We start from the raw sequence: 18,935 nt of genomic DNA, 5'->3' as shown, positions 1-18,935 counted from the left end.
TAAAGTAATCGTTCTTTACTGAACAAGTAAAATGAGAGAACAATTGGGAATTTTCTTGCAGTAAATTATCGCTGGTCAATTTCCGTCTCTGACAGCAAGCGTTGGCAGCAGTGCTCTCCGGACTTCCACCAACGTGTTCGTTCGTCCTTTTTATGGCGGATCTGAAGTAGTGGTGAAAGTATTCGGTGGATGGTCAGAAGAAGGAATTAAAATGGTAATAGGAGATTAAAAAATAAGTGTAGCAAGTGTTAAGTTATTAATTATTTCACAATTATTTTAGATAATCTTGCCGTGGCAATAGAATGTTTTGGTTTTGTAACACGTGTTCGGCTAAAATTGTGTGCACGCGTGGGTAGAGGTGCCTGATTCTTCGTATGCCGTTTTATTTGTTTTAAATTATTTGCTGTGGTGAGGAAAACGTGTGCAAGAGTTACGGAATTTTGATATTTAGAGTCATATCTTGACATGTGTAACACTTGGAACTTTTGGTTTAATGTGTGACATGATGTGCCTAACAGTTATCCGTATTACGTTTGCTTATCCCCCCCCCCCCCCCCCCCCCCCATGCGCAAATGCAACACCGATGATAGTGTAGAAAATTATAATTATTTCCTCGGGTTTAGGTCTAACCGCCTTCTGTTGGAAATTGCGTTTTTCTTACAGAGGTTGGCAATGTATGTAGTTTTATTTGTGTAAGTTACGTGCCCATGGTTAAACGTTTTCATATTGATTTTAAGGTGATCGTAAATTATATGTATTTAAACGGAAACAGTTTGAAATGCTGCAAGTTCATTGATCTTTGTGTGATTTTCCTTTCCAGTCTCTCTCGACAGCTCGCCCTCTGATCAATATACACAGCGATAAAAATGAACCCACTGGTACAACAGTTGCCTTACCATCGGTGTTCAAGGCACCTATAAGACCAGATGTCGTGAATTTTATCCATGATAGCATGAGCAAGAATCACAGACAACCATACTGTGTTAACAAGGATGCAGGTATGTTCTACTTCTTGTATTTCTAAGGTTATGAGCTTGTAAGAGGCTAACATTTACATTTCTATTTACTGTTTGGAATGGCTGGCAAGTGGCTACTTATTCCATCATACGTAGTTATTATGACCAGTGTGATGATAAATTCAAGGTCCGTGTTTTTGATTATCAATGATAAAATTTACTTATCTGATTTAGTATAACAGTTCTAAGAAGATTGTTTATTTTTGCATGTTTCTTAATTTGGGGCTTTATTGCAGGCCATCAGACAAGTGCAGAATCATGGGGAACTGGTCGTGCTGTTGCTCGTATTCCCCGTGTCCGTGGTGGTGGTACTCACCGTTCAGGACAAGGAGCTTTTGGTAACATGTGCCGTGGTGGGAGGATGTTTGCTCCCACTAAACCATGGCGCCGCTGGCATCGCAAGATAAACGTCAATCAAAAGAGATACGCGGTAGTGTCTGCCATTGCAGCTACTGGTGTTCCTGCTTTAGTCATGTCTAAGGGTAGGTGTTTTGCAAGAAATTTCATGTGCACTTGAATGTCCACACTTGAGTAAACTCAATTTAGTCAAGTGTTCCGAAAAAGTGCAATATAAATGAGCAACTTGGCGTTCCCTTCATAGTAAGCATACTGTGATCGGGGCATAGGTGCTCTACAGTTAAAAAAACGTCTGTTTTGTTGTTTTTGTGAATTATGTTTGATTTCCGTATAATCCTAGTGTTAAATTGTGCATTTATTGTTAGGTCACATGATACAGGAAGTTCCTGAAATCCCGTTGGTGGTTGAAGATAAAATTCAGGAATACAACAAAACAAAGCAGGCTGTCATTTTTCTGCGTCGTATCAAAGCGTGGACTGACATTCAGAAGGTACTATTTCACTTGATATTTTTCCTCTAGAGTACTAGAATAACTACAATGTAAATTAATTGGTACTTTTTCCCCCTCTCAAACAGGTGTACAAATCCCGCAGATTTAGAGCAGGGAAAGGGAAAATGAGGAACCGCCGCCGTATTCAGAGACGAGGCCCATTGATAATCTACGGAAAAGATCAGGTTTGCTAACATGTGTAACTCTTGCATGGTTTTAGAGTTTAATTGTTTTGATGAAATGATGAAACCCTTGAGCACTGGGTTATGAAGTCTCAGTGATTATTGTTGACATCTGATTATTATTATTATTATTATTATTATTATTGTTCTTATTGTCATTCTAATAAGATGTGCTTGTTAAGTATGTTCATCTTGTTGACACGTACTTCTCACACAAAGGAAGTTTTTCGTATTAATTTTCTGTTTCTTGTAGGGCCTTACAAAAGCCTTCCGCAACATTCCTGGTGTTGATCTTATTGATGTTACAAAATTGAACTTACTGAAGCTTGCACCTGGTGGACACGTAGGACGGTTTGTTATTTGGACTCAGTCTGCATTTAATCAACTGGATGAATTATATGGCTCATGGCGTAAGGCTGCATCTCTGAAAAAGGGGTACAACTTGCCCATGCCAAAAATGGCTAATACTGATTTGTCACGTCTTCTGAAAGCTGATGAAATCAAGAAAGTTCTGAGGCCGCCACAGTAAGTGGTTATTGGTTCTGAGAATACCATAAATTTTTGCCATATTCTCAAAACTGGCAGTTGTCATGTGTTCTGCTCATATTATTTGTAATAAACACTAACAATTCTTTCCAATAATTAGATTTAGTCTTACTAATTTAGTTAGCAAGAGAAGATAAAATGATGATAAACCCTTGAGCACTGGGTTATGAACTCGCAGTGATTATTGTTGACATCTGATCTTCATTATGATAAATATTTACTGGTTAATTATGTTGTTTTTGCTGATGTACTAACTTACTTGCAGGAAGAAAGTGGTCCGTCGTGTGAGGAAACTGAATCCGCTTAGAAATACTCGTGCTATGTTGAAGTTGAATCCTTATGCCGCTGTGTTGAAGAGGAAGGCAATTCTTACTGCACTAAAGCGTAAAGAAGATAGGGACCAACTTCTTGCAAAGAAAAGGGGGGTAAGTGCAGCTAACTGTAATCATTCAGTAAGTGCTTTGCCATAAAATTCGTAGACCCATGCATCTAAGTGTCCACAATTGAATGAACTTGGTTTAATAAAGTGCTCTGAAGGAGTGCAACATGAGTACCGGCTTTCCATTCTGTTCATAGTATGCTTCACTCTCATGGGACATATGTGCTGTATAGTTTTGAAAAAAAAAGGAAAAAAAACATTTTCTATGTAATTCCAGTGCTATACTGTGTGTTTATCTAGGTTATGCAATACATTCTAGCCACCTTTGGCACTTACCTTTTACATTATCATTGCATTGTCTGCATATGTTACATTGCCACATCATGTGAAGGTGGTACACATAGTTTATGTACACCCTTCATTGGTGAGTTTGCAGGTTGCCATTGCTTCATTAACGTCTTAGTTGTGCAAGTTTTCCCTTTCTCTCAGGTGTTCTATTGGCTAAGTGTCCCTTTGTTGTCACACTATCAATGGACAGTTTGCATGTCAAGGGAGTGGCCTTTGTTTAGTGCATTTTTGTGTTTTCTGACATTCCTGCTGTCCACTTACTCCTTTCCAACCCTTAGTCACTACTGTAGGTGTTCTGTAATTAAATTATAGAAATATTTCATAATTTGCTGTTAGGATGTCTGTCTTTAATATCATCCACATCACTTCTGATTCTTGTGTGTTATTGCTATGCAGTTCAAAACATGGTAGGTTACATGAATTACAAATAAATGTAAAATTGTTACAGTGGTGTCTTCATAACACTTAACAAATCAGTGATAATGTTCTTCATAGTCCTCCAAAAACGTCAAACTGCTATTTTGCTCTGAAAAACGTTTCCTTGTGCTTTCTTTGTTCCTTTCATCAGTATTGGAAAATTATGTTGGATGATTTCAATTAATAATGTGCTACCATTACCCAGTGAGTGTGAAATTGGCTGCACTGGCAGTCCTGACACAGCCCTCTGTGACGAAGTTGTATGTTTCTCGTGCATAGTTGTTAGAACAACAATGGTTGCTACAAGTTCAGGAAATCGGGGAATTTCAAATGTGTCAGGAAAATTGGGAAAATGTCAGGGAAATTTGAAAAAATGGAAAACCTCTTTTTTTTTTTTTTTTTTCTCTCAATAGGTGAAATGGTTCTTTTACTGATATGTTGTGCATGGCCGCTGGTTGGACACGGCTTAGTATGTGTGCTGCTTCCCTACTCCCTCCCCTTCCTATCATTTCCCTCAGCTTGCAGTCAGCACTGCCACCACTTCTTGCCGCTAGTGTAGCATCTGCCGACGAGAGGCAGAGAAGTGTGAAGAGTGATTTGTTTGTGCTCATATTCTTAGAGGCTGTAGACACAGTGATCAGAGACAGCTGTCATGTACCAATGTTATCTGAGTGATTGTGTGAATGTGTATGTGTTCATTTTCTGACAAGCTATGGCCGTAAATGTAGTCCTCAGTGTGTCTGAGCATGAGCGATCATCTTTATGGTGAGTTGCTACCTATTCTCATTAGTATTGATTCTCAGAGTATTCGCGCAAGGCAAATCACATGGATTGATTCTCGAGGTCTCATTATATCAACATGATGCCTGTGCCATGTGAATAGCTGGCCACACTAGTGGATTTCTGTGACGGGCCAAAATAACAGGCACGGTTACCACAAGTGCATTGTACAGTGTGGTGTTTTATAGACGTTTTATTTATTGTAGTGCATTTTGGCACTTTAGAAGTAGTTTTATATTAGGAAGTATGGATGATAAGAAGAAAGTTGTGGCAGACACTGACAGTTTGTAGACTATGTACTCATATATTTCTCAAAAGAAAAATCTTGTACTGCTGAAATGACAACACGGGTCAATCCATACAAAGTGGTCCAGTGATGGTTGCTGGACTTAAGTAATAATGTACTTCTACAATGCCTCACCCAGCTGTAATGTACTTCTTTACTGACAGTAAATCTAAAAGTAAATGGGCATTTTTATTATCATAGAACAAAAGTGAAAGCTCCTGTTGTTTAATATTGCATTATTAAAGGTAATTAAACTAAATGAATATTCGGTGATAGTGTTAACTAAATATGTCACAATTAAATTTTATTACAATGAAACAATAAACCATTTAAATAAGCAACAGCTTATAAGGTCAGTTGTAGAGTAATGTGAATTATTTCCTCATTTTCAAAATTTCATATATTTGTTCAGTCGGATATTAATGTTGAAATTTTTACAGTACGTTGCAGTCATTTAGGTGCACTAACTGCACAAAAATCATATTTTTATTTTCAGCCCCACCTGAGGTAACTAAACCCAAACTTTAATAAAATGGAAGAAATGAAAATATTCAAATTTCAAAGATTCATAAAAAAATTAAGGAAACATTTGTAAGTTTTCTTGCTCTATATGAGGCTAGTAGTGTGTGGTATATAACTATAGGAAAAAAAAAATACTCTCATAAATCACGCCTTGTTTGATGTTTTTGGGCCTTAAAAGTGGATTTTTGAAAATTTGGATACCAAACTTGAGGTCATTTTGACTCGTTGTTTTTCAATTTAGGCTATTTTGTATAAGAGACTAAGTTGTAGAGGACACTTTTCTAAAAACAATCATGTCAATTGCAATGTTGTAACTTAGTGCAGAAATATTCATAATTTAGCTAACATCTCTAAACTGAAACATTGTCGCGCACTTACAAATGAAAGTGGCCGCCGTTCAGTAAAGGTGAAAGGTAAAATTTTTTTAAAACCTGTTTTGAACCTTTCAATTATAGGGTAATCACATACAAACAAATTAAAATATTTAAAAATGGTTAGGCAACCAACTTAATTTTTATTGGACCTCACTTCATTTGGATTGACCCGCAGTGGATAATAACTGAAGATGATGAACGTAGTAGAACCAACATTTTTTTTGGCAGTCACCTATAGTGTTGGTTTACACAACTCTTCCTTGCCTTATACATTTCTTGTAAGAGGCCTTTCTTCTGGGTTATTTCTGAAAACAATGAAGGTTTTTTAAAATGTCTCGCAGCTCCAAGGAAATGCGTACTTTTGTCACCAAATGTTTCGTTTAATTGAAATAAAATTAGTGGTTTAATGAAACGCATACACCATTTGGCTTGCTTTCTCCATCTAAAACAGTCAATTACAAAAGATGGTGATGTCAGTACACAAGATTCTTGCTCGCTTGGGGAGAAATAAAGAAGTCCTTACATATTTGTGAGATCTCAAAATTTGTCAGAGAAAAATGCTAAAACTTGCCTGGAAATCAGACATATTGGGCAACTTCATGTGGGGAAACTTGTGGTAACCCTGAACAATGTTACATTCATGCTGTTGCAATGTGATGAAAGGATGAACTATTTAAAATGTCTCTAGTACAGTGACATGTAGGTTTCTTTGATACATTACGAAGGAACCATATATTATTGATTACTAGTTAATGTTCCACGTAAAATTAAACCTTTTGTATTCTCATAATTATACTACTTGTTTCATAATTTTGTAATTACCTTGTAATATTCCAACAAACATGGAACATTTCCATGCAGAACTCTTAATTAATGGATGTTGTTTACAATTTTTATTATTGCTTACTGATACAAGAATGCTATGAGTTTTAGTCATCCAATTTTATGCACTTAGAGCCCCAACTTGAACATTTTAATTTGTTCAGGTGTCTCTGGCAAGTGCAATATGAATTCATGCTGTTGCTTTCTGTCTCACCTGACTTCTTAGGTGAAGAGTGCAGCATGAACAGAACTTGTGTGCTATTGATTTGAATTCTGTTGCTGCAAACTGAATAGACAGAATTGTATGTTAAGTAAATCCATAGACTGTTAGTGAAGTATGCAAAATTAAAAGGAAGTTAGCTTTTTCCTCGTGGTTGGGGCTGGGGAGGGGGGGTGGGGGGTGGGGAATGGCAGATTAGGGAAACTATTTTTCTGCAAATGTATGATTCTCTCCTTTTGCCACCTCCTCCCCTCCTCCTTGTGAAATAACAGCATACAATAAATTCATATGCAACGGTGAAAATAAAAGCTACTCCGTTAACGAACCTTGATGTGGCATTTGTGAAGAAATATTTTCCCAGAAGTATTGAATGTGTTTCCTTATGTAATGCATCTGAATTCAATCGAATTAGCTGCCTATTCTGCCAAATACTGGTAACACAAATATCCATTTCCCTAGGATGTTTTCTCCAGTTTTTACTGTATATCTTTAGGTTAACAGCACTGTACAAGGCTAATCGACAAACTAAAGAATGAGCCAGGTTGCACCTTGTTCAGCTTGCGTTTTGTGACTGCTTAAAGGTCTCTCACCAATCAGAAGTGGGCAACACGAACTATTGAGCTGCAGTGCTTACATTAAAATTACATTATAGGTAACACTTCATGTTTGATCTAGTCTCCCATCCAAGTGCCAACCACGCCCGACAGCGCTTAACTTTGGTGATCTCACGGGAACCAGTGTATCCACTGCGGCAAGGCTGTTGCCAGTTTCATTACAATTTATTAAAACTAATTAACCAAAATTGATGGGGTTGAATGTAGTTACGATGTGGTAATATTTTGAAACATCTTTATAGTTTGCAGCTTCAGGTAAGAGAACCATGAAATAAAGCAGATTTGCATTGTAAGCTGTATAGTCAAATATATCAACTTGGTTAGCTGTGACATACAAAATGAGTGTACACAATATTGGTTAGTTTAACAATAAGTTGATGTTATTTGACAGTTTGTTTTTTCACTCAAATAATGCTTGGCTTTTGCATTGACAACTCTAAACTACTCCCACTTTGAATAACTTCTTTTGTGTGCGAGGATGGATAGCTCCTCTAAATTTGGACAAATTTGTTACTTAAATCTTGCTAGAAGTCAGTGTTGTTATATAGAGGGAAACTGATTCTCTATGGCATCATATTTATAAACGAGATGAAATTCATTCGAATGCATTTACTGTTTGTAACAGAATTGTCAGGATTAAGTGTTGGGTGGGCTTTGGTAGTACTCTGCTGATTTAATTGTACAATATGTGGATTTTTAGTTAATAATAAAATTTAACTCATTCAGCATGTCCTTGTGTGGCAAGTGATGTGAGCTTTTGGTTGTGTGTTAACATGGGAATTGCATGGGGATGCTGTTTGTACTTTCAGTAAAAGTAACTGCTAAGTTAAACAGAACTTCTGTTTGTTCTGTTGTTACGTGAAATAGTGTTGCCAATGCAAAATGACGTGTAACTATTTACTTTCTGATAATAGTATCTTCTTTGAAATGTCAAAAGCAGTTGGGTATCAGAGGCTCTTGATGTAGTCCTCTGTCTATAACCATTTTGTTACCGGTTTCGAAGATAGTATTTTTTTGCTTTGATATTTTTGGAAACTTGATTAGAGCCTTGTCATTCAGGTGCATAATGTTGGGGTATTCAACTGAATATGGTGGTAGCTACATTTGAGGAACTTTCATAGAGGACTATATGGACTGCCCTTACTTGATTTGCTAAGATTTGATGTTGAGTCTCTGAACGTCTATGTCTTAAAACAGTAAGACGCAATTCTGAAAACCTCGAATCTGAAGAGTTAATAGCACTGTTAAGTGGAAAACATTATCATTTTATTACTCATTGGTAGCAGAATGCATAGCATATATTGGAAATTACTTGTTTGGATTCCTGTTAGTAGTACTTTTACTAAAATTTTGTATTATCAAATAAAAATAAATGATGAAACAGTTCTTTATACAAATGGAAAATTTGTGACAATTGAGTCATGTGAAAGTAAAAATCTATTAAATTTCTGGAAACAAAAAGCAAAGTAAAGGAGTTTGCCCACAAAATCATCAAATATTTAACTAATATTTCCATTTGGTACTACAGAATTTTATTGTTTAAAAAAAATCTACTTAAGTCTGCGTCACCTAGGACGGCACTTCCGTGCATAGAGGCAGAGTGGAAAGGAAGCGTGGGGGGGGATGAGCACTGCACATGAGCGGCCATATAAAAGCCAATGTTGCCGAACTGGATTGCTGCAGATAAGCCAGGCTAGTTTACGTATGGTGCATCGTATTATATGTTCAAATATATGAAGGAATAATAAATATTAAAACCAATTCCGATCGATCGTCATGAGAGAAATATTAATTCACGTCTACTGCTCCACAGAGTTATTGTGCGTGACGTCGGGAGGTGAGAACAGCTGACACAGTTTTGTGAAGATGTAAAGTACAATTTTTCACAACACGACATTGAAACTGCTTGCAATAATCACCATTTATTGCTATTTGAATTGCATAATAAGTAAAAATTTAACACACAATAAAATTAAACTTCAAGCACAAACTGAAATCATTAAATTTGCTTGAAAACTGCTTCTGCTCAATTCTTCTTGGTTGGCTCTGCAGTCCTTGAAGAACCTTGGCCTCCTGTATCGCCTACCTCCATTCTTCTCTGTCCACCCCCTTCCTTCTCCAATTTCTTATTCCTGTCACCTTTAGATCTTCTTCCATATCATCCAGCCACCATTTCATGGATGTACCTCTTCTCCTTCTCCCGTCCGGTTTTCCTATGAAAATTTTCTTGACACTCTATTTCTGGCAATCTCTGTACATGTCCTGCCTATCTTATTCTTCCCTGCTCAATTTTAACAGGAATATCCATCTGTCCAAAAAGTGTTTGTAGTTCTAACACATTCTACATAACAATGAGACTACATTTATAATCCATTGAACAAGCAAACAATTAACTATCATCTACAAATAACTCCAGGGAATCTGACCAATAACATAGAAAACCACCGATATCACGACAGTTAACAATTACTATCATTTTAGGGCCTTACCTAGCACATGCCTTGAAAATGAGAGGTTTAAAACATGGTTGGTAATATGTTGAACATTATAGTTTGCATAATTAAAGTTACAAAGTCCTAATGGAAAAGGCTAGGAAGTTCTCATTCTACATCTACATGGATACTCTTCAAATCACATTTAAGTGCTTGGCAGAGGGTTCATTGAACCACCTTCACAATTCTCTATTATTGCAAACTCAGATTTTCCTTATTTTATCGTAATGACCGTTTCTTCCTATGTAGGTCAGTGTCAAAATATTTTCGCATTCGGAGGAGAAAGTTCGTGACTGGAATTCCGTGAGAACATTCCGTATCAACGAAAAATTACTTTCTTTTAATGATGTCTAGCACAAATCCTGTATCATTTCTGTGACACACACACACACACACACACTCCCATATTTCGCGATAATACAAAACGTGCTGCCTTTCTTTCAACTTTTTCGATGTACTCCGTCAGTCCTACCTGGTAAGGATCCCACACCGCGCAGCAGTATTCTCAAAGAGGACTGACAAGTGTAGTGTCGGCAGTCTTCTTAGTAGATATGTTACATTTTCCAAGTGTCCTGCCAGTAGAAGGCAGTCTTTGCTTAGTCTTCCCCACAGCATTATCTGTGTGTTCGTTCCAATTTAAATTGTTCATAAGTGTAATTCCTACGTATTTGGTTGTATTTACAGCTTTTAGATTAGACTGATTTATCATGTGGAAGTTGAGTTCCTTTTAGCACTTGTGTGGATGACCTCACACTTTTCATTATTTAGGATCAACTGCCACTTTTTGCACCATTCAGATATCTTTTCTAAATTGTTTTGCAGTTTGTTTTGATCTTCTGATGACTTTACTAGTCAGCCGAAGACAGATGCTCAGATTGTCTCCCAAATTGTTTATATAGGTAAGGAACAGCAAAGGGCCTGTAACGCTACCTTGGGGAATGCCAGAAATCACTTAAGTTTTACTCGATGACTTTGTTACTACGAATTGTGACCTCTGACAGGAAATCACAAATCCAGTCATATAACTGAATGATATTCCATAAGCACACAATTTCACTATGAGCTGCTTGTGTGGTATAGTGTCAAAAGCCTTCCGGAAATCCAGAAATACGGAATTGATCTGAAATCCCTTGTCAGTAGTGCTCAGCACTTCATGTGAATAAAGAGCTAGTTGTTTCACAGGAACGATGTATCAGCTTTATGTATGAAACTGATATGTTGACACTTTTTTAACCACAAGTCATTAAACTAAGAAATTTATTACTTTTGTTTCAAAGTCTACATTGTAATACCATCATCACTTCTATTTGAGTTGGTTTCCAAACTATCTGATTTTAAATTTACAATGATAGGTTAAAGGTTTATAGCCATCATCACTCCCCTGTCAGATTATTCTTTCTGAAGCTTTTCGGCAGGACACACAGACTGTGCCCACACAACTGGGTGGGATGTTGTCTGTTGCCTCATTGTCTATTGCCTCAAGCACATGAGATTCACTGTGTGTAATCTTGAATGCTTCTTCGCCATACAGCCTTAAAACACTTTGCCCAAACTAATTCCATTGGGCAACAATGACATGACGCGTGGGTAAATGCCAAAACTGTGATCCCATTCACGTGCAAGGAATTTAAGTTTGTACGTTCTGTCACATGACTTGTACAGTATAAATTAACAAGCTGCAGGAGATCAGCATGAATCTGGTTTATACGGTGCTTAATTTTATTTTTAAGCAGGGGGAAGATCCGCTTTTCTGGTGTTCGTACTTGATGTTTTCTGTTTAAAAGTTGAATTATAAATGGCAGTGACATATTTCAAAGCAAGGTATGACAAGAATTGTGCATCATGTTACGAAACTGAATGGTAATCACTGCTGTTTTTCTTGCACATAAATAAAAGTTTCTCAGAAATAAAACCAGAAGAGGAGTCAGCATGAAGAATGGTTATCCAAGAATTCGTCCCTTGAGAACTTGAAAACTGCGAGTACCATATCTCATTTTCCTGCAGATCTTCTCAGAATGATTCTAATTGACCCATGTTTCGTCAAGGTAATACACTGTTCAACTACCTCTTCATCTTGTATCGTGAATCTTTATATAGGATAGAGTTCATACTGCAGACATGTCACTTCTCTGAACTAAACTCTCTTCCTAACATCTGGAACTGTCGTCTTTTAAAATTCTTTACCTTGACGAAGTGCTTACCACTGAAGTCTGCATAACTGAAATGTTTTTGTTATGTCTGGCATTCATCACTCACATGGAGCACTTGGTAAAACATTGTTGTTAAAAATATCCATTTGTGTTACTGGTCCCTTGTGATTTCGATGCTTTCCAGGTGATACGATGCTTTCCATGGTTCCTACAGCTCTGACTCTTTCATTTACAATTCTCTTAATGGTTCTCTTGCCGACACCACATGGTTCTGCAGTCCGTTCTTGTTTCCCAATGTTGACAGTAGGAGACCTGCTTTCAAATTCACGTTTGAAAAAGTTATATATGCAGTAAATAATATGCCTTGCCTGCTTATGAAGCACTTCACGTTTATTTCTGTCACTTGACTTTTTTAAAATAACACTTCAAACATTTACGATATACACATTCACAGCTATACTGCTGCGAGAAAAAGTAACAAAAAAATTGATAGTTGAATGAATAATTATGTTGTTTTGAAGTGTGGAAACAGTGCAGCATGTAGCAGCTAGATTCTCGCTCTCTAGCTGTAACGCTGCTAGCCGCTCAGAAAGAGAATGAGTATTATTGGCCGCTAGTGGAGGGGGGTGCGCAGAATGGCTGAAAATTGGGCTGCCTTCTTACATGACGTGAAAAATAGAGCTAAGCCAGTGATCTCAAGATAGTGATTTAATGCCAGCTATCAGTGGCTTTGTTAAAACACTCTAGGATATCTTCTTCAAAGGTGATTTTCTTTTAGGTTGTTGGGAATTGTACTTGCTGTTGGGGCACTGACCTTGGAAATAGAACTGGGCCAGTCTAGGTCTCCTTGCTTGTCAAAAAATCTCAAATTTTTGAGAGATATTAAGAAAAACAGGTATAAGTATACTGCATAGCTTAATTGTAATTGCATAAACATGTTCTTGCTCTTTCTGCATGACATGGGTTCTGGGTATAGCATCAGATTCGTTGTCGTATGTTATCGATTAGTATCAGATAGGTTTTATTCACATTGCTGAACTGGAGAAATGCTGCTGTTGACTTAGTGTATTTTTTGTTGGTGTGCTTTGGATATCAAGTGGTGGTGTTTTTTTTTTTTTTTTTTTTTCCTACCCCTTAGTGAGTTAATTTTTAGACTGCTGTGGACAAGCTAAAGTGCGGTGCCATACTGCTTGCCAGGTGCTGAGGATGTTTTGAAGTGGGCCTCAGGATTTCCCATGATCCCTTCTGATATATTTATGGTCCCTTCTGCTGACCTTGCTACTGCATAGTTCTTTACCTTGGTAAAAAAAAAGTTTAGTGTTTTGATAATACAGCATATGTGCCTCTGTGTGCTTCAATTTGCTAAAACCTAGTTTTGACATCTTGAACTGGTCATGAAATATGACGATAGTTGTTTTGATTATGCATCCGAATGTACAGGGCGCAACTGTCTGTCAGATTTAAAAACCAATAATTCGAATGAAATGATACTGTTCTGCTCACAGTTTCAAATGAAATTTTGATATGTTATCTGAGTTTCTGGCATAGCAGTGTATGAGCTTAAATCACAATTTATTTTTGCATCTGCAAACTCTTCAAAATTTTGTGTAATGCATTAATTTGATACAGCACAACTACTATGATAAATAACAAGAAGAAATTGTTGTTGGAGTGAAGAAATCTGATTGTAAGGTGTGCAATGATAAATTTTTTCACTGAATAGTGTCCTCAAAATCCAATAAGTTTTACAGTGTCCAGAAAGCTATCTCTCAACACAGTTAGCAGTATTGGGCAAGCAGAAGACCAAGAAAGCTGTGCTTAGCAGGGAATGCAGAGCGCATGTTTGTTAGCAGTCATGGTTGATAGGATCTGGGTCTGAATGGACTAAATACAAATGTCTGATCAGTTTGTAATGCTTTTGTGAGGCATTTTTAGCAGACAAAATTTGGGTAAACTGGAAGTACATTAAAGTTTAGTGACATCCTATTTCATGTAATTGACTGCATGTTGTCTGCTTCCAGTAACGTGCTAAACTTCATGTCTACTAAGGTGTTATGGTAGGTTGGCAGTGAAGGATAGCTCTCATGCTGGCCAGGTATATTCAGTTTCTATCAACTGAAGTATAACACCACACCCCATCTCCCCATCAGCCACTGGTGTGTGTGTGTGTGTGTGTTTGTGTGTGTGTGTGTGTGTTTTCAGCCCTCTCATCTGTGTATCAGTAACAAGTTAAATTAGGTACTTAAAATATTTATACTTACATTTGAGCATGAACTGGCAGAATGGCATAGTGTAGAAAGGCTTGTGACATAACAAGAGGCAAGTGAGAAATAAAATTCTCATTTGCATTGTGGACAGTAATGCATGTCTAAGATCTGGTACAATTCTAATGAACTATCATTTGCGATATTAATGACACTATCGGATTTGTTATTAAACATCATGTTGCACAGATACCCACTATATTAAGAAAAGATAACTAAAGGGAATGCTGCATAGCGTGAAACCATTGTTTTAAATAAAATTTACTAATAGGTTTTTATGAACAAAAGTTTAGTATTTATGACATGCCAAACATTTGTTACAGATAACATTGACACCAACACCTGCTGAAACTAGGCGTGCTAAAATGCTGGAGTTGAGACGTGCACAAATTGCAAAGGCAAAAGCGGCTCGCCCAAAGAAGGAAAAGAAGGCCAAAAGTTCTGCAGATACCAAACCTGTGGCAAAAAAGGCAGTAGGCAAGGTAGCTGCCAAACCTAAGGCTGTTAAACCCAAAGCTGCCGCTCCAGCAAAGAAATAATTGTAGTTTCTTTTCTCTGCTGAAGAAATAAAAGATAAAGAAAAAATTCACAATTGTATAACTTTTTCATTATGTAGATCCACATTGCATTAACAATTAATTCAAAATTAAGGGTTCAGTTTTGCAGTAATTGTCAAGGTACCATCAGGTGCTAAAAGACATTCAATAGTGTCGGGAATTACGTTTTGTGGTAACATAAAATTCTTACAAACTTTCGTCTTTGATGCAGATGTTGGAGTGTATTCTTGATTTTCAGCTTCTACTTGTATATGGTCGCAGGCAAGTGTTACGTTTATATTTTCAGGCTTGAAGTCCTTCAAATTAATAGTTGCCTGTAAGAAAAGTATTTTGAAAACAAGCAGTTTGTACTTACATTAAAATAGATATAATAGCTTCCAGTGATTTTTCTGGAAAACCAATAACTGTTAAAATATTTTCTTTGTATATTGTTGAATTATTCTCTTGTACCTTGTTGAATTATTTTCTATTTCTGCTGCTGATGGAACAGAATAATATTGCTTTGGTACTGGAATTTTAACTGAGCTGACTTAAATCTTCCATCAAAGTCCCTTGTAAAAGTTAGGTTTGATTTAAATTGCTTTCTTGAAAATTTATGGTGATTGAGTGTTGGCTATTTGCATTATACTACATTAAAACAATGAGAAGGAATGAAACAAAATTCTACACCCTCTGATAGCAATTGGATTAAGGGATACCGTGAAGGATTAATTTTTTGAGCTACCATCTAGAACTTCCTGTGTAGAGATGGACAGAAATTTAATTCTGCAACCCTAAAATTTTGTAAGATGTCATTGAGGAGCTCCAGAAGTAAAGTGTGAATCTGTATGAACATTGTATTATGGTAAGTAAGAATGTAGCTTAGGGAGCACTTACAATTTAGGAGTCTATTTACATCACACGTCTGCAGGATGAGGTAGAAACAGTGTTCATATACTGAATTTGATTAGTGCATCTTCTATGTTTGTTAACTTAGTGACACATTAAACACTGGGAAATGTAGGTCATTTCAGGTGGTGTATTCTCATTGGCCAGCTACCTAAGGTGGCAGGCTGTTGGTGTGGCAACTGCCTGTAAAGTGCAGACTGACACTCCCTCTCCTCCTCTTACATGATTTAGATCGTCACACTGACAGGATACCCCATTCATATAAAGAAAAATACATTAAGTAATTAAAAAAATATAAGTAATGATAGGAGTGATGACCAATGCAAAGTTAGCTGTCAATATTTGTTCACACCTAGGCGTGTAAGTACTACGAATATTTTAAAATTTGCTGTTTGTCTGCGTTTGAAAAATGTCTGTCCTTTGTAATGTTCACAGAATTCAAATTTCACTCCCATTGTGGCGTTTATGGTTAATTAGCATTAAGCAGTATGTGAAAGATAGAGCGGTCTCCTCTCAGCATGAGATTTTGGAAACTGCCTTTTGAATATCTGTTGACCTGAAAGAGATTTTCACTCTGTAGTGGCGGAGTGTGCACTGATATGAAAGTTCCTGGCAGATTAAAACTGTGTGTCGGACGAGACTCTAACTCGGGACCTTTGCCTTTCGCGGGCAAGTGCTCTACCTGTGAGCTACCCAAGCACACCTCGCGACCCGTCCTCGCAGCTTACTGGCGGAATTAAGCTGCGAGCACGGGTCGTGAGGTGTGCTTGGGTAGCTCAGTGGTAGAGCACTTTACCGCGAAAAGCAAAGGTCCCGAGTTCGAATCTCTGTTTGGCACACAGTTTTAATCTGCCAGTAAGTTTCATCTGTTGACCTCTCAGCTTCACCAAACACATTTTGAGCACACCAGTGTGACCTTGTATAGAGGAGAGACATATGAATGAAACTGAGAATGTACTAAATTCCCAGAACTACGGAGAACATTCTCGAGTTTCCACGAGTAATAATTTGGAGAATATACTTCACCTGAGAATGTTTTTAGCGTGATTAAAAGGGTGGTCAGTGTGAGGAACATTCTCGGAAATAAAACTGTGGGAATTTCTTGAAGTGAGCTGTATAGGATAGTTAAAGCTGAGTGTGGTCTACAGAGGTCAAGTTTTAAATTTTTTTTTTTGTAAAAGTGGTAGAATTTTTGTCCAGAAGGCAAAACAATATACTTAGCCTGAAGACATAATAAAGAGAGAAACTAACGTAACGAAACTGCACGGGTGACTACTTAAGTACCTAACAGGCGAGTGGATCATTATACATCATATTTAACCAAAATTCTCATGTTTAGTGATGTGGGCTGGGTATATTCCGAGTGGGAGGCAACTTATAAAATGGAAATATTGCCAGGAAATTTTTTTTGGCTCATGAAGATTCCCAAAAATTGGGAATTTATGAAAATTTTTATATTTTGAATGTTTTAACACTTGTTAACAGTTGAAGGACTTAAAAACTAGGTTAGCTAAAATTTGTACTTTTTAATCAAAGACTTATCATTCCATGCCAAACATCATTTACCATAAGTGTGGCGGAAAAAATAATTTGGAATATTGGCTAGACCTACTATCTGTAGGCAAGTTGAAACCTCACATTTCTCTTAATGAAATCTAAACTTACAAAATATTTCTCTGGAGGCAAATATCCCCTCTCATATGATTCTCCCTATTCATTATATTTTCGGCTACATTAATTTTATTTAATCAAATAAACTTTTTTTCATTTAAACCAAATCTTATTAAAAGAGCAGAAAAAAGAACAATTGATATAAAAAACTTTAATTGAAAATGATAACAAATTTATTTTCAACATTTGACCCATCAACTAACATCTTCAATTTATCATTAAATTGAACTAGAACATTCTTTGGATTATTATTAATCCCATCAATGTTTTGACTTACACCATCACGAATTAATATTATTTGAAATAAACTAAACTTAACCTTACACAATGAATTTAAAACATTACTAGGACCAAATTCATTTAATGGAACAACATTCATCTTCATTTCAATCTTTATTATAATACTATTTAATAATTTCATAGGATTATTCCCCTATATTTTTACTAGAACAAGACATTTAGCATTAACATTTGCAATCGCTCTACCTATATGATTAAGATTTATATTATTTGGATGAATTAATCATACCAACCATATATTTACGCACCTTGTTCCTCAAGGAACACCGCCTGCATTAATATCATTTATAGTATTAATTGAAACAATTAGAAATGTCATTCGACCAGGTACATTAGCAGTACGACTAGCAGCAAATATAATTGCAGGACACTTACTATTAACATTATTAGGAAATACAGGACCATCCATAGCAATAAACTTAATTTCACTATTAATTATTGGACAAATACTTCTATTAATTCTAGAATCAGCAGTAGCAATAATTCAAGCTTACGTTTTCTCAATTTTAAGAACTCTATATTCTAGAGAAGTATACTAAACCTATGTTAACAACTCACTCAAACCACCCATTCCACTTAGTAGATTACAGACCTTGACCATTAACAGGAGCAATTGGAGCAATAGTACTAGTATCAGGATTAGCAAAATGATTTCACCTATTTAACATTAACTTATTTATAATTGGATTTGGAATTACCTTATTAACTATAATCCAATGATGACGAGATGTGGTACGAGAAGGAACATACCAAGGACTACATACAGGATTTGTATCAATTGGATTACGATGAGGGATAATTTTATTTATTGCATCAGAGGTACTATTCTTCGTTTCATTTTTCTGAGCATTCTTTAGAAGAAGACTAGCACCTACTACTGAACTAGGAATATTATGACCTCCAATAGGAATTCAACCTTTTAATCCTATACAAATTCCATTACTTAATACAGCTATTCTTTTAGCATCAGGAGTAACAGTAACATGAGCACATCATAGTTTAATAGAATCTAATCATACTCAAGCACTACAAGGATTATTCTTCACAGTATTACTAGGACTATACTTCACTATACTTCAAGCATATGAGTATTGAGAAGCACCATTCACCATTTCAGACGCAGTTTATGGATCAACATTCTTTGTTGCAACAGGATTCCATGGACTACATGTAATTATTGGAACAATCTTCTTATCAACATGTCTACTTCGACATTCAATAAACCAATTCTCACCAAGACACCATTTTGGATTTGAAGCA

General features: G+C 36.5%; 1 protein-coding gene across 1 annotated transcript; it reads left to right on the top strand.

Annotated features, from left to right (window-relative positions):
• Positions 1-68: 68 nt before the first annotated feature.
• Positions 69-14,851, top strand: LOC126187789 (60S ribosomal protein L4). Its single transcript, XM_049929065.1, has 8 exons — positions 69-214; positions 821-998; positions 1,253-1,498; positions 1,739-1,863; positions 1,950-2,048; positions 2,299-2,570; positions 2,857-3,016; positions 14,583-14,851. Exons 1-8 carry the CDS (start codon positions 212-214, stop codon positions 14,796-14,798), a joined length of 1,299 nt encoding a protein of 432 aa, XP_049785022.1. The 5' UTR covers positions 69-211; the 3' UTR covers positions 14,799-14,851.
• Positions 14,852-18,935: the final 4,084 nt, after the last annotated feature.

The sequence above is a fragment of the Schistocerca cancellata genome, chromosome 1 (genome assembly GCF_023864275.1).
Source record: "Schistocerca cancellata isolate TAMUIC-IGC-003103 chromosome 1, iqSchCanc2.1, whole genome shotgun sequence".
In the NCBI taxonomy this organism is placed as follows: domain Eukaryota; kingdom Metazoa; phylum Arthropoda; class Insecta; order Orthoptera; family Acrididae; genus Schistocerca; species Schistocerca cancellata.
Note: the sequence above shows the minus strand (reverse complement) of the source record. Positions and strands in the feature narration are given on the sequence as shown.